Source organism: Adiantum capillus-veneris, chromosome 18, assembly GCF_014529385.1.
Source record: "Adiantum capillus-veneris isolate H3 chromosome 18, ASM1452938v2, whole genome shotgun sequence".
Lineage (NCBI taxonomy): Eukaryota > Viridiplantae > Streptophyta > Polypodiopsida > Polypodiales > Pteridaceae > Adiantum > Adiantum capillus-veneris.
In genome coordinates this window covers 59,376,019-59,393,347 of record NC_140948.1, presented here as the reverse complement: position 1 = coordinate 59,393,347, position 17,329 = coordinate 59,376,019, and the positions used below count along the sequence as shown (strand labels likewise).

General features: G+C 45.9%; 1 protein-coding gene across 1 annotated transcript in view; it reads right to left on the bottom strand.

Annotated features, from left to right (window-relative positions):
• LOC147435734 (uncharacterized) overlaps window positions 1–17,062 on the bottom strand; it is a 254,651-nt gene extending 237,589 nt beyond the window's left edge. Inside the window, exons 1-2 of the mRNA XM_086488033.1 lie at window positions 16,839–17,062; window positions 15,379–15,582 (exon numbers count right to left, since the gene is read on the bottom strand). Coding sequence (XP_086344159.1) covers window positions 15,379–15,582; window positions 16,839–16,955 — 321 coding nt within the window. The 5' untranslated portion in view covers window positions 16,956–17,062. The remainder of the gene's footprint in view (window positions 1–15,378; window positions 15,583–16,838) is intronic.
• Window positions 17,063–17,329: the final 267 nt, after the last annotated feature.

Here is a 17,329-nt window from a genome sequence, read left to right as displayed (position 1 = left end):
ATGATCATTTGAGCGCATAATAATGTTTTGCCCTTTATGATCTTTTTTCTCACTTACTGTTAATTTACCTTCATATATTGCTGGTAACCCGGAGTTAATTACTCTACCTAAAACAGAGAAAGCAATTTCAACGTTGGGAGTTAAATGCTTCAGATCACAGCCAACAATTTTATTGCAAGAGTTAAAGCTTCGCCAAAATAGGGGTCGTCTAGCGACACATTATAGTTTGGGCGAACTTGCAAATAGACTGGTCCGTCTGCAAGGTTACCTTCCGCCAAGGAATTGATCTTGCAAATTCTTGTGTCTGGTGTCTAAAATCATTATTAGACATGATACAGCTAAGCCTGCTCTAAAACGAGGATTTACACCTATTTGTACACAGCCAAGGTGAACAAAGTGACAACCCTTTTTTAGGGCTTCTGCTTTGTCATGTTGGAGGATCTCAGTAAGCTTAATAAAATGCATTAAGTTATCGGAGGGAATAGATGCTACTGACCTATTATCTAGATAGACAGTGGAGGCTCTAAGTTTAAATAAATTTTTATGTTTATATACTTGATCGGGTTTAAGTTCTGGGATTTGCCATTGAGCAGAAGGTTCGGCTTCTTCTACAGCCATAGAGAGGTGTGCAAAAGACTTGGGTCACTTTTTACAAAGATCTGTTCAAGAATGCCATTGAATGTTTACCTGAAATTGAGTCGTGTTGTAGGAGTTTACTGCGGGAATTTACTCGAGGATCTGATGCCTGTGGCGTTACACTCTTAGATGCCTGCGACGACCGTCGGACCTGCGACCACGCGACCTTGTCTCACAACACGATTTCGGAAAACACCAATTGATTCTTTGGCAGTCGTTGTTGAAAGAGATCAAACACTTTGCTAGCCTTCTTGGTAGTATGAAAGATAACCTTAGCTTAATGATGGCAAGAGATTAATTAGACACTAATTAATGACTTTGATAATGGCTCTGATACCAAAATACGCACACTATGAGATATGCTAAGCTTCACTCGAGATAATTTACAATGAAGGGGAGTCTCCCTTTTATAGGAGATTGGGTGGCTTTCTTTACAAGCTTCATGTAATGCGCATTCTACAAAGTGGACATGTGGTCTTCCACTAAAGGAAAAGTGGACATGTGTCTTCCACTAAGGTGATCATGTGTATTCCACTAAAGTAGAATCTTTTTGTGTGTTCCATTATGCTTACGCTTTTTTCCAGTCACTATGTGCTTGCACAGCCATAGCATCGTGGATGACATCAATGCTTGTGTGTGTGTGTGTGTGTATATATATATATATATAGTGTGTGTGTGTGTGTGTATATATATATATATATATAGTGTGTGTGTGTATATATATATATATATATATATATATCATTTCATTTCTCTCTCTCCCCTCCCGCCCCTGCTCTTTGCTCTATGCTCACGCTGTTGCCACTACTGCTCCCACGCCCCTGCTAGCCCCCCCCTCCCCCCCCCCCCCCCCCCCCCCGCGCTCCCTGCTCCCGCACGCGCTACCCTCTCTCCCTGCTCCCGCTCGCACTGCCTCCCCCCCCTTGCACTGTTGCTCCCGTGCCCCTACCTAGCCTCTCTTTCTCCCTCTCTCACACCCCTGCTCTTGCTGCTGCTGCCCCTGCTGCTCCCTTACGCTCTCCCTGCAACCCTCAGGCCCCAATTAAGTGCAGAGAAAGAAAGGGCACGTGCATAGAAAGAGAGGCAGGGATAAATTGCATAGAGAGAGAGAGAGAGTGGTAAAAAAGTAGCGTAGAGAGAGAGAGAGAGAGAGAGATGAATAGCGTAGAGAGAGAAAGGGTAGAGAGAGAGAGAGTCTCTGCCTGCATAGAGAGAGAAAGAGAGAGAGAGGGGGGAGGGGTGGGGAACTTCTACCTCCCCCCGCCCTTTTGCAACCTTCAGTCATGAGGAAACAAAATGGCAAGGATGACCCTATAGAGGATGCAATTCAAAAATGCAAAGAAGAAATGAGTGAGTCCATCAACAAGATCAATCGCCACCTCCTAGGTACTATTACCTCACTCGACGAGCGCATGGCGGCACAGGAAAGCATGATACATACACTCGAGGATCGTGTGAAGGCCCAAGGTGAGGAAATCGCACTACTCAAGAAAGAGCTTGCAGAGGTGAGATCGCAAAATGTCCTCGAAGATGGAGAGCTTCATTAATCAGTTATTGAAGAGCTTAACACGATTAAAGAACAAGTGCGGTCCATCAAAGAAGATGAGGAGCAACAAAAAGAAATGACGACCTCGTGGGTAGAGGTAATCACAAAGACACAACAAAAGGCAGAAAAGGCCGAAAAATGGATCGAGATTGTCAAGAAAGGAAAGGGCAAGGAAATAACCCCCACCCCCACACCAACCACCATTAACTTGACACTAGAAGAGGAACAAAGGAGACGTGTGCGGGCCTTACATGTAAGGATATGTGGCCTCAGAGACCAAGATAATGTGGATGAAGAGGTGAAAGAACTCAGGACTCTGGTGGGGGTTAACGAGTAGACGTACAAGAGGGCTTGGAGAGTGGGCAATAAGAAAAGTGGGAGCAACGAAGAAACCTCGAAAGAAAGGGCACTCATCCTCCGTTTCCCCTCCATGGAAGCAAAGAAGGACTTCTTGAACAAGAGACCGACTCTAAAGAAGACTCGCATCTTTCTTGGAGATGACCTCACCCTCTCGTAGATTGCTCATATGCAAGAAGTAATGCCGGAAATCAGAGCAGCAAGGGAAAAAGGGAAGATTGCTTTTTACAGGGATGGAAGGGTGGTGATATTGGAGCGACGCTCCACATGACGGTGTGAGACCTATGGGACCACACTAAAGATGGCAACCTGGAATTGTAATGGGTCACTCCATCTTGATGTAGGTGCCTTTGAGGATAGCTTCACAAGGAGAGACATCATTTTCTACTCTGAGACGCATCAAGCCCCTGGGAAATCCATGCCACAGGTGAGCGGATATAGATGGGAAATAGCCTGCAGACAGGAGACCAGATCAGAGCATCGAGGACGGGGCTCAAGGGGAGTGGGAGTTCTATTCAGGGAGGAGCTGCAGCCATTGATATATATAGCGCGCAAGGATGAACAGACTAGGTACATGTGGGTGAGGCTTAGGGCAAAGACGGGCAAATACCTCTACATTGCTATCTGTTACTTTCCTTCTAGTACGTCAGTATATGCATCACCTAGAGGACAGTCTCCCTTTGCTATTTTGGGTAATGACATATGGAAATTTTCCAAGGATGGTGACATTATCATACTAGGGGACTTCAATGCTAGGAATGCCCATCACAGACAACATTTTATGATACTTCCGAGGAGATGCTTAGGGAGCTGGACGTTACAGATATGGGCCTATCCAGACTATCACAAGATGAGGAATACACTGAGTATGGCAGATACTTGATAGATATGGAAACTGCACATGATTAGCCATTTTGAATGGCCTACAAAGATTTTCGACAGCTGGAGGTTTTACTAAGATTTCCACACCAACATGGTACTAGCACAGTGGAATATGTTATGGCCCAGCCAGGTCTCATTCCATTCTTTCAGGATTTCATGGTGGACACTAGGCCAGTTGGAGTAGCAGTTGATCATGCTATCTTGTCTTTCACCTTGACGTTTCAGTTCAACACAGCTCCACTAGGAGAGGTCCCCACACACACTCGGTAAACCTTCATGAGGGAGATGGATCCTGTGTATATGGATGAGATATACAGGCAGCTATGCACTTAGGAGCCGGGATGGCCACTAGCTGAACTCACTCAGATACTGACAGTGACGCTCCATGCTGCAGCATCAGAGGCATACTCCCACAGCCAGCCTACACGGAGACGATATGGGAGCATGCCCGAGGACAGTTTGTATGATGAGGAGTGTAGAGAGATGAGGATCAAATTACAAAGGGAAGTGCTCATGGGTATTACCACACATAGACAGTCATGGATTATCTTTCGCCGCCTAGTGCAACGAAAGAAAAGGGCTTATCTATCTCAGCTAGAGCGGGATCTGTATCAGCTATTTATGAGTCAAGACTCAGGCAAAGCATGGAGGCTATTCCACGAGCATTCACCACCACCAGGCAGTCACATCCACAGAGACATGAGGGGAATATGCCAAATCTCTCTCTACAGCATCAGGGCAACCACCTTTACCGAACCCACTAGAGACATGCCCGAAGACATGTTCTTTCTTTATTGTCGAGAGGGTAAAGCAATCCATTGATAGGATGAAGACAAAGAGAGCACATGATCATGATTGTCTGGTAGCAGTGCACGTCATCCATGCCAGAGATATGCTTGTAGAGCTCCTTGCTATGATGTTTAATCGAGCCATGTATGAAGGCTTCCCTGAGACTTGGAGTATGTCTACGATTGTGCCTATTTTCAAGTCGGGAGATCCCATGATTCCCGGGAATTATCGCACCGTCATGGTTGGTCACACATTAGCTAGAGGCTATATGCATCCGTTCTTAGCAAGAGCTGAGTAGATGGGCAGAGCGGGAGGGCATATGAGCACCAGAGCAAGCAAGATTCAGGAGAGGTTTCTCCACTCTTGACCAAATTCTGACACTCAGAGCTATTATTGAGGAGGGTAGACACCATGGCAAGAGGATCTATTGTAGCTTTGTGGATTTCCGCAAAGCTTTTGACACAGTGCCGAGAGCCAGACTTACACGCAGACTACAGGACATGGGTGTGCCTACAGAGCTGATCTGGGGTATTCTGGCTTTATATAGGACAGTGATGGGGCGGGTACGCACTACTGAGGGAATGTCTGACATGGTCCACTCCACTACTGGAGTAAAGCAGGGATGCCCCCTATCTCCGACTCTTTTTGGGATGTATGTGGATGAGTTTTCGGACTATGTAGAGCGTTAGGGAGACAAAGGGGCTCAGCTAGTAGTGACATGGATTCCGTTGTTACTATATGCTGATGATATTGTGTTGATTTTTGACTCTCCAGAGGGGATGCAGTGTCATTTGGATGTCTGCATACATTTGCTCGTGACAGTGGATTGTCTGTCAACCTGGGGAAAACCAAGGTTATGGTGTTCAACACCCCAACACAGTGGGTCACGAGGTCAACACCCACATTTACGTATGGCCAGGAGACTGTGGAGTACACACATGCATATACTTATCTTGGAGTAGTCTTCGGTGGACCGGTGTTTTCACTGAGGAGAGCATCAGAGACTAGACTGACGAGAGCATATGCAGCCTTGGGAGGACTAGAGAGGATGTGTTCGCAGGTTCAGTTTCAGGAACCGCGAACAAAGCTCTGGCTTTTTGACACTCTAGTGACTTCAGCTATGCTCTATGGAGTTCAGGTATGGGGACCCTCAATAGACAACCATTGGGAGATCTGGCAACACAGATGGATGGAGATGTATGGAGAGGCCTCTAGTGTCTATGATCGCTCGGATGATTTGGGCTAAGGCATCAGTACTGTATGAGATTATCCGAGCCGAGCTAGCCACCCCCCCCACGTCCCCTCCCCCTCCCCCCGTGGTGGAGGCATTGAATAGATCAGTATCATTCATACATGGTCTATGGGATCTCCCGAAGGACAGATACGCTTGGCTTGCCCTGGAGTCATCTCAAGAACTAGCGCTACAAGGCGATACAGCATGTTGGTATGGAGAGTTGACAGCGTGGTTTTAGTCACATGGTTTCAACATGGATGGATTGCCTCCGTTTCAATACTCCCTGGATGCACCCTCCCTCTCTCTCACACGGACAGAGATCACCAGACTCGTACGCCAAGATCTGATTCAGCTAGATACCAGGAGCACATGGATACAGTTGACACAAGAGTTGGGCACGAAGATGGCCTTCTACAAAGAGCATCTTCTCCAACTCACGAAGGACGGTTTTGTGACTAGGCCTGCATACACAGATACGCACTTATCTCATGGGATACGATGCGCTATTGGACAGATACGCAAATCCTCACATCAGCTCCAGATCGAGACTGGCCGATTCCGAGGGGTGCCAACAGGGGCCAGGATATGTCACCTATGTAACTTAGAACCAGAGACACAGCTGCCAGCCTGCACTACACATTTCATTGCCCAGCGTACTATGAGATACGCGGCGGCTTCCACTGCCTGTTCAGAGAAGGTTTCATACCATTTTCTAGAGTGATGAGATACACGGATCAGAGATGTCTCGGATTGTTCCTGCTAGAGCTGCGCATACTTAGGGAGAGCTTGCTGAGTCAGCAGAAAGACAGTCTCAGAGATGAATCACAGATTTCTTTACACCAGCCACGGAAGAGCTAGAGGAGTAGTCATCACAGCAGATCTCCGAGCCCACCCACACTAGAGGTACGTTGCTTGACCGAGCCACTGAGCTAGGCAGATCTAGACGCCCGCGACCTCAGGGGATCTCCCACCATCGACGAAGGCTGCAGCAGAAGATACAGATCACTTTAGCTCGATATGCAAGACGGCAAAGCAGAGTACTGACCATGGAGGAGGCTGATGAGATTCGACAGTGACCGATGAGAGATTTCATTTGAACCCATCAACCTCCCCCCCCCCTCCTCCCCTATATCTCGTCTCAATTCCAAATCAGCTTCAGATTCATTTCATTTTTCATTAGTGTTTTTTGTGTTAGTTCTTTGTAATTTCCATACTCCGACATGATATCAGATTCACCACTTGTAACTTTTTCGTCCCATAGGTCATTTTGGCCTTTCGAAGACGTTAATATAACATTTCATCTCATCTCATCTCATCACTTTGCTAAAACCCTCTGATATTACCTTCATCTTTCCTGTACCAACTCCATGCTCGCCAGTGCATGTACCTGTTACGATTTTCTCTCTCTCTCTCTCTCTCTCTCTCTCTCTCTCTCTCTCTCTCTCTCTCTCTCTCTCTCTCTCTCTCTCTCTCTCTCTCTCTCTCTCTCTCTCACGCAGCCCCTCCTCGCTCCCCATCACGCAGCCATCTACGTGGGTCAGCCAGCAAACACCTGCATTATCCTACGCCCAGCACCTGGCAGCCTGCGTTAGGCTCAACTTGTACCAGCGTTTGCTGCTCCAGAGTTAGAGTTTTCAGCAGGGGCTTCGGCGTGTCAACATACCAGACATCGCAGAGGTCTCCCTTCCCTCATCGCCATCTCCTGGAGTCAGCATCCTGCAGTACCCATTCAGTACTCAGCCATCCAGTAGTTTCAACACCAGTTCAGTAGCATCTGCCAGCAGCATCAGCATTCATTCAGCGCGTATTGAGCCCAGTATAGCTTTCAGCGAGTATCTTACCTGCAGGGATTTATTTGCAAGGAATTTGGAAACTGCAGAGTTCACAGAAATTGCAAATTGACACATACAGAAAGCAAACATATGCCATGTAGGCTGAATGGGGAAACATATGTATGCATAATGCGGTGCGTATAGGTTGCTCTCTCCTCTCTCTCAGAAAGTGAAACAAATAAGGCAAGACAAATGGCGGCGCACTACATGGTCACAAGCAAGAGGATGACAGCCATTGAAAAGGATTTGAAAGAATGCAAAGCCCACATGGATGAGTGGAAGAAAGAGAAGAATTTAATTCTCGAATGGAAAAAGAGGGAGGAACAGGCGAGGGAACTAGAACGCAAGGAGTTCCGGGATGAAATTCAAGCTTTAAAAAGTAGCATCTCAGCCCTTCGGGAGGAACTCGACGAAACCAAAGAGGGAAGACACCTTGAAGATGGGGAAATTCAGCCATCAATGATTGACGAGCTGAATAGTATACGAGCACAAGTCAAAGAAATAAAGGAGGAAGGAGGAACGAAGACCTCATGGGTGGAGGTTCTCTCCAAAACACAAAAGAAAATGGACGAGGCTGAAAAATGGATTGAAGTTGTCAAGAAGGGAAAGGGCAAAGAAATTCCGACTACACCCGACATCATCAACAAAACACTAGAAGAGGAACAACGAAGAAGGGTACGCGCTCTACACGTGAGAGTGACCGGCCTAAAAGATTCAGATAAGGTGGACCAAGAGGTGAAGAGCCTCATGTCCATGATGGGGGCGGAGAAGCCCTCGCACACACAAGCTTGGAGAGTGGGCAAGAAGAGTGAAGGTAATGGGGAGAGTTCAAAAGGACGGGCTCTCATTTTGCGCTTTCCCTCCATGGAAGAAAAGAAAGACTTTTTAAAGAAGAGGCCAACCCTCAAGAAAACAGGCATCTTTTTAGGAGATGATCTTACGCTCTCACAGCTTGCACATATGAGAGAGGTCATGCCAGAGATTATAGCAGCAAGGGAGAAGGGGAAGTTAGCTTTCTACAAAAATGGACGAGTAGTGATTACAGTGCACCGCTCTACATGACGGTGCGAGACCTATGGGACCACTCTCAGGATGGCAGTTTGGAACTGTAATGGTTCGTATAGACTTGATGTGGGGGCCTTTGAGGATAGCTTCAGAGACAGAGACATTGTTTTCTACTCAGAGACTCATCAGGCTCCAGGACAGTTGATGCCGCACATATCAGGATACAGATGGGAGACAGCTTGTAGGACATGCACCAGAACTGCACATGGGACTAGAGGATCAGAAGGTGTAGCAGTTCTTTTCAGAGAGGAGCTCCAACCACTATTGCACATAGTTCGGAGAGATGATCAGGCCAGATACTTGTGGGTGAGGCTGAGGGCAGAGATTGGACGTTTCTTGTACATCGCCATATGCTATTTTCCTCCCAGCACTTCAGTATATGCTTCACCCAGAGGACAGTCTCCTTACTCTATACTTGATGATGATATCTGGGAGTTCTCCAGAGATGGAGACATCATACTCCTGGGGGATTTCAATGCCCGTACAGGCAGCTCACAGACAGTCTTCTATGACACATCAGAGGAGATGCTTAGAGAGCTAGAGCCAGAGGAGTTGGGACTTGAGAGATGCTCACACGACAGAGAGCATACAGAGTATGGGAGATACCTGAGAGAGATGACGACTACTCACAGTTTAGCCATACTGAATGGCTTAACGACTTTCCCATTGTCTACAGGTTTTACTTGTTTTCCACATAGACATGGGTCCAGCACTGTAGACTATGTTCTGACACATCCGAGCTTTATCTCTCACATTCAGGATTTCACAGTGGGGCCCAGGCCAGTTGGGATAGCAGTAGATCATGCACTTTTAATATTATCAGTCTCCTTTGAGTACAATACATCTCAGGCCTCACGGGATGGTGGACATACACGCTATACTTTTACACCAGAGACTGACTCAGTCTATGTAGAGGAGATACGTAGGCTTTTATGCACATCAGAGCCAGTATACACAGTGGAGGAGATCACATCTATGCTGACAGTGACATTACATGGGGCAGCGACAGAGGCATATCCACACACTCAGCCTGGGCAGAGACGTCGTTCTGGGCACATGCCTCAGAACAACTGGTATGATGAGGAGTGTCGACAGAGGAGAGCTCAGATACAGCGGGACCTTACATTGGGAGTGATCACCTATAGACACTCGCATTGCTACACGACGACTAGTGCGGCGGAAGAAGCGAGCTTTCTTGGTCCAGATGGAGCAAGATTTATATCAGCTCTTCCTTAGTAGAGATTCAGGAGAGGCTTGGCGTCTATTCCATGAGAAGTCTCCCCCACCAGTGATTACTTCTACAGAGATATGGGGGCAATATGCAACATCTTTATACACTGTACCTGGACAACCACCATTACCAGACCCACCACAACCATGTCCGGCTACGAGCACCTTCTTTACCACTGAGATGGTAAAGGAGGCCATTGACAGGATGAAGACCAGACGGGCACAGGATCATGAGGGTTTGGTAGCAGAGCACATTATACATGCTGGGGATTTGTTGGCAGAGATGCTTGCACGGATATTCAACCGTGTCATGTGTGAGGGTCTCCCTGAGTCTTGGAGATTATCTACTATTGTACCTATCTTCAAGACAGGTGACCCCACAGTGCCGGGGAATTACCGTACTATCATGGTAGGACACACATTGGCACGGTTATATGCATCCATCCTCGAGCATAGGCTGAGCAGTTGGGCAGAGATTATGGGCATACGAGCACCTGGGCAGGCTGGTTTCAGAAGGGGTTTCTCCACACTAGATCATGTCTTTACACTCAGAGCTATCATTGAGGAGGGTCGAGCACATGGTAGACGGATATACTGCAGCTTTGTGGATTTTCGCAAAGCCTTTGACACAGTGCCGAGGGCCAGATTGATGCACCGGCTTATGGAATTGGGGGTACCCACAGAGCTAATGTGGGGGATCATGGCATTGTACAGTTCAGTGATGGGTCATGTACGCACATCAGAGGGGATATCCGACATAGTTCACTCCACCATCGGAGTGAAACAGGGATGCCCACTGTCCTCTACTTTATTTGGTATGTATGTTGATGGGGTCTCTGATTATATTGACAGAGGAGGTGATAGAGGTGCTCAGCTTGCAGGGACATGGATCCCTCTTTTATTGTATGCTGACGATATCGTGTTGATGGGGTCTCTGATTATATTGACAGAGGAGGTGATAGAGGTGCTCAGCTTGCAGGGACATGGATCCCTCTTTTATTGTATGCTGACGATATCGTGTTGATATCAGAATCGCCAGAGGGTATGCAGAGACATTTGGACGCATTGCATAGTTTTGCAGAGGATAGTGGATTGTCTGTCAACCTTGGTAAAACCAAGGTCATGGTATTTAATACCACGCCACAGTGGGTTAGGAGATCAGCACCTACTTTCACATATGGACAGGACAATATGGAGTACACTGATGCATACACATATCTTGGGGTGGTCTTTAGTGGACCGAGGTTCACACTGAAAGTAGCAACAGACACTAGATTGACTCGTGCCTATGCAGCCCTAGGTGGTTTAGAGAGGATTTGCTCGCAAGTTCAGTTCCAGGAACCTCGCTGGATGGACTAATATGGAGAGACCCCTGATATCTATGATTTCTAGGCTGATTAGAGCCAAGGCCTCAGTCCCACATGACATCATTCGAGCGGAGCTGGCTGCCCCACCTATGGAGGTTGAGGCACTCACCAGATCAGTATCATTTGTACACAGCTTATGGGACACCACCAGGGACAGGTATGCCAGGCTTGCTCTCGAGTCATCCAGACAGCTGGCATTACAGGGAGATACATCATGTTGGTATGCACAGATGAACTCATGGTTTCAGAGGCATGGTTTCAGCATGGACAGGCTGCCCCCTTTCCAGTATTCTCTTGATGCACCATCCTTGGCTCTTACACGGATGGAGACTACTAGACTCATTCGGCAGGATCTTATCCAACTTGATAGCAAGAGGACATGGATAGAACCATCACGGGAGTTGGGTACGAAGAGGGTTTTCTATAGAGAACATCTTCTTCAACTCACGACAGACGGATTTGTCACACGGCCCAGTTACATGGACACACATCTATCTCATAGGTTACGATGTGCTATTGGCCAGATTCGCACATCTTCACACCAGCTTGGGATTGAGACAGGTAGATTCAGAGGCATACCAGCAGACAGTAGGATATGTCAGTTATGCCATGCAGAGCCAGAGACAGAGTTTCACTACATATGTCGCTGCACAGTCTACTATGAGATACGGGGACGCTTTCATTGTCTATTCAGAGATGGTTTTGACTCGTTAGACAGAGTCATGAGATATCAGGATCAAAGATGTCTCGGATTATTCCTACTTGAGATTCAGAGACATAGAGACGCTCTATTGAATGGGCAAAGACAGAGACAGTCCTAGAGACGCATCTCAGATTTCTTCAGTCTGAGTACCACAGAGTCAGAGGGGACACCACCACCAGAGAGCTCGGTTCCCACCCATACACACATCAGCGGTACTCTCATTGATCGAGCTATAGAGTTAGGGAGATCGAGACGACCGCGACTGAGAAGGGGAGCCACGCAGCACCGGCGGAGATTGCGGCAGAGGATCCACAGGATTCTAGCACGCCACCCAGAATGTCGATCGGGATAGGCTTCATGCTATTGCTATATTGTATCATGGTGACACTTATCCCCACTTTGTACCTTTATGGCATGATACCATTGCTCAGCCTACCAGCCACCCATAGGAGTCGGTAGCACTCCTATCAGTTCTTTGTTTGTAGTTTTCTTGTTTGTACCCAGACTTGGTACTAGACTCATCATTGTAATCAGTTGGTCTCATAGGTCATTTTGGCCTCTTGTAGACGTTAATATATCATTTCATTTCTCTCTCTCTCTCTCTCTCTCTCTCTCTCTCTCTCTCTCTCTCTCTCTCTCTCTCTCTCTCTCTCTCTCTCTCTCTCTATATATATATATATATATATATATATATATATATATATATATATATATATATATATATATATATATATATATATATATTAAGTTCAACGTTCGTGTGTTGCTATTGATTTCTCGCTTGGAGTGTCCAAGCTTGCAACAGTGGTATCAAAGCTCATACGATTCTTCTTCTACGGAGGATCCACTCCTTTTTCTGCAGCACACATGGGTTCTAGCAGCGAATCTGATAGGAAAACACCCCACTCGTCTGTGGGGAGATGAAGAATACCCTAATCCTAGCAAGGGAATAGAAATGGAAATTCCAACGGAAGCAATTCTCCTTTCGATTATTCGGGAGACCATGGCAAATTTCTGGTGGTGGATCTCGACAAGACAGAGTATCGACATCAACTGCAAGTTGACATGTGTGTAAAAAGATTGAACAAGTACTCCGAGGACCCGAAATATGTGAAATACCTGAAGACTCATCCACTTGACGAGGTTCACTCAAGATGGCAAGAAACCATCCATTCACCTCTTTCTCGCCATCCATTCACCTCTCAAGTCAGCAATGAAGCAGAAAGCAAAGCCAAGTGTAGAAAAGCAGAAATTGTACTCACAAAAAGAGTTTAACGGTCCAGAAACCAACTTTCCAGGTGGCTAGCAAATTCAAGATACTTGTTCATTTCAAGGATAACCCCGATTTTTCTTCGTCTTTGGACACTTCTGAAAAATCCTCTTTCTCTCATATGAGATAAAGCGAAAGAAGCGGAGAGCGTCCAAGAAAAGCAAGACAAGCAAATCCAAGAGACAATCTAGAAAGCAATGTAGCAGTTCAGAGGAGGAAGACTTCATCCTCTTTTGACAATTCAGATAGTGAGAAAAAGAATAAGAACACCCAGGAGTTCAAGGATGGGGTCAAGCAGTTAAGTTTGACACATTTTCAGGCTTCAATAAATACCCATCGAGCCCTTGTGTTTATACAGCAGTTTGGCATCGTTTTTTCGGGAGGTCGTTTCTCAGAAGCCTCCAAGGTACGAACCTCCCAAAGAACCTAAGCATTATTGCTTCAAGCAAAAGGTACTCAAGGGATGATGGCACATGTTCTTGATGGACAGATCTTCTCTTTCACTTTTCCTTAAACTCCCGGATACCTAACCAAGTGTATCGCCACTAAGTATCTAGAAACCAACAAGTAAATCTCACTTGATCCTGAATCTATCAGCATGATCCTTTTTGTCTTCGATTTCGTACATTTGTTGCATTCACCAACGGTTGTTCTTTCACAAACCAAATGCTCAATCTCTCCAAATTTTTCTATAGTTAACTCAAAAATGGTCACATGATAGGTTCTATTCGGTAGCAAACTCTACAACTTTCCACGGAGGTGGGAGATCTTCAATTGGAGCTATATCTTGACTCTCCCTAGCATTCCACGTAGGTGGGATATCTCCCACTTCCTGGTTAGCTTGTATGCGCAACACATATCGATCATATCCACCTCGTATGTAACCAATGCAGTTCCTTTCATTTAGTCATAAGCATCCCAACAACTGGTTGAGTCATAAGCAAAAAAGACCACACTAGCATTGTGCTTAAATAAATGTAGAATAACACAGACATCAAACACTCTTATGCAGAGAAAAACCGAGTCGCCAATACAACCTCTCTTCACCTCCTACAAACTTGGAGTGAGGCCCCTCACCCAGTGTAACAGGGAACTGGGGGAACACGGCCCAAACGTTCTGAAACGGCGTTATGCACGAGCCCCGTTCCCGAAACGGAGATGGGAACGAAACGCCGTTCCAGTACATGGAACGGTGTTCCGGAATGGGGGGAACGAGACGGAACGGCAAAACATGGGGCGGAACGGACAAAAGTAGGCACTTGGGGGCAAAAAAGTGGGCTTTTGGGGGCAGATTTGGGGCTGTTTGGGGAACATATTTGGTGCAGTTTGAGGGCAGATTAGGGGACATATTTGGGGGCATTTTTGGGGTTGTTTAGGACTTTATTTGGGACTAAGCTGAATGGAGGTAATTCAAGCCTTACTTTAATGGACCGTTCCGGCCCCCCCTCCTCCTCCCCGTTCCCGTCCTGTTCCAGACCCTCCCGTTCCCGTTCCCCGTTCCCGTTCCAAGTAACTATGGCCTCACCTTGTCCTTAGTAAAACGCAATTGCAGAGATAATCTCTTGCAGCTCACAAAGGATGGCCTCAGTTGTAACCTTCCCTAACTCAATATGTGTCAGGGACCAAACAAAAAGCTCAAAATCTAATTCCTAGTATGCGGAATTAGGTCCAAGAGGGTAACTGGGATGTCCCAAATGTTCAAAGGAATCAAGAAGTGAGCTTCAGTTGTGTTCTGCCCTAACTCAATACGTGTCACATATTATAAGGTGGACCAAACAAAAGATTAAAATCTAATCCTAATATGTGGAATTGGTTCCGAGAAGAAAACTGGGATGCCCTACATGTTCAGACAATGCCATCAAGAAGTGGAGCCAAAGAGCACTTACAAGCAGAACTCCTGCATCAATGATCCACAAAAGATACCCTTGCATTATAATATGCCCCCTCATTCTAGCTCCCTGTTGATATGTTTACAACCATTGCAAGAGAAACTCAAGTGTCTTCTCATGGGGATGTCTCAACTACACAAATGCCTTGAGCATGGCAGTGTCCTTTCAGCAGGCGTTTGTAATTGTACTGTGTAAGAACTTTAGAGGCAGGGAATATCCCTTCAACACGTCGGGTAACATAAGTCAGGCGTCTTTGACCCAAACCTCTTTTTCATTCCACAAATCTCCCACTCCAACCATGGAGCCTGATATAATAAGCATTACTGCGCTTTATACATACAAGCAGCAAGTTTGACATCCATCATAATCAAGCATCTACAATTAAACCTGAGTTGTGCCATTAATTAAATTCCCAAGTAAATAGAGGGAAATGGACTCTCCATATAGGATAGGAGAAGTTGAACTTCTCGATGCAAAAAAGCAGAATGCAGCTTGCATACAAAAGATGGCGTGAGCAATACACTTGCCAGACAAGCACTTGAAGATTGCGTGAAACCCACAGAGATAAGGTTCGCAACCTTGTGAAGAATCCAGACAATAATGAGACCCCTGTCATCACTAGATGTAAGTTTCCGATAGTTTTCATTCCACCGCACTACAAGAACAGAACCTTGATGGCCTTCCAAAGTTTGATTCATGGAAAGGTTGGACTGCGCTGCAGCAAATGGATCCTTTTTTGTTTCAAACTCATTAAGAGCTCCTGGTCCAGGAAGTTTTAGAACCTGATTGAAACATGTTAAGATAAAGTAAGTAGTCATCAATGAGGTGAAAATATACTACAAAAGACCTCAAACATTATTGTTTGCTATTCATCAATAAGTGTAGGTTTTCCTTTTCATGAAAAAGCCAATAATTGATTTCCTATATTCAAAATTATATGATATGCGGTGTCACTCACGGCTAATGTTAAATATCGGCCAGCATAGGTATGTGTAGGTGCAGCTGACCGGGGGAGCCAGTCGCGGCGCTGTTTGGGGGGGGCTTTTTTTTTTTTGGACTTATCAGTTGCAGGCTGCACAGCCCTTGCAACGTGCGTGCATAGTGTGGTGGTAGAGCTCCTGCCTGCGATGGGGAAGTCCCGAGCTAAAGCCGCGAACAGTGCAGACGTGTTGACCTTTTGGTCAACTTCTCCCAACTGGTTTCATTTGACCGGCGACTGGTTTCGGCTGCCCTGCCACGCAGGCAAGCTAGCCGAAATCTAACCAAAATCGTCACTCTAACTGGATACACATGCTGCAAGGTTGAAAACTGGAAAAAAAGAGAAAAATGTATACTACAAGGGATATTTGTCTACATTCAGAGAAGGGACAAGGGTGATTATCCACTATCAGACCCTGATAAAAAAGGCAACACGAAAAACAATATTCTCCATTTGGCATTATGATACTCTTATATCCATGTTAGTAAAGGTGATCTATCGAGGACGTGAGTTTTACTACATTGAATTCATATGGAAAGAAGACCATTCAAAGACCAGCACCATAGTCATGTGGATAAGTCATCAAAGTTTTTAAAAGGAAACCGCTCCACAGAAATGTTAGCCTTTGTGCGGTAAAACATACAAAAACACTACAAGATGCTGCAGCCTGCAGTAGCTTTCCCCAATAGCATCAGGCTCAATTATTTTCTAGAGGCAATGCCAAGTTTAGCCACAGCCCCACGGTTCAATCCCCAGCTTGCATGCTTATCAACTTACATTTTGCTTAATCACTTTGTGATTGATCATCCGAACTGGCTACCAGCACAGAGGCACCCCGAAAACTATCAAAACAGTAGAATAGCACGCAGGCCGAACCGTTAATGGTGGAAAAGTGCAAGGACAGTCCATCTCGAGGTACTGGAAATCAGAAGACATGGATGAGGCCGAGACTGACAGTAATTGAAAAAAAAGGCAAATGCATGAGACATTTTACTGAGGCATGCAAGCGTCGTCCAGTGCGCGGACATTCTGACATGAATAGAGAAAAGAGGATCCTACCTTAAGGAGGCCATTATCTCCACCGCAAGCAAGCCAGCCTTGCTGAGAATTCCAAGCCAGGCTCCTCAGACGGGTGCCGCCAGGCATGCTCACTTTCTTGTTGAAGTACACAAACATCGAAAATTGCGGAACGCCTGTAGACGATCCAGTAGCAAGAACTTGCCACCCTTGCTAACGACTAAGAATGAGCTATTTATTATGCATGCGTACATACGTAGCTTGGTCACCTCAAGGCTCAGCATGGCCCATCATGATACCTCGCACATGACTCGCCAATGACAATATTATTATGATTTATATTATTTAATTTTAATTTTAAGTTGAAGTTGCAAGGATTGATTTTCGACGCTTCAAATTTCCCACATTTCAAAAAATTACACAATTTAGTGTTTTTCTTGAAGGGTAGCCCACATTTTCACATGTAAAAGACAAATGAAATACCCCAAAATGGGTAAAATGCCCAGCAAAAAGCAACCATGCTCACCATGGTT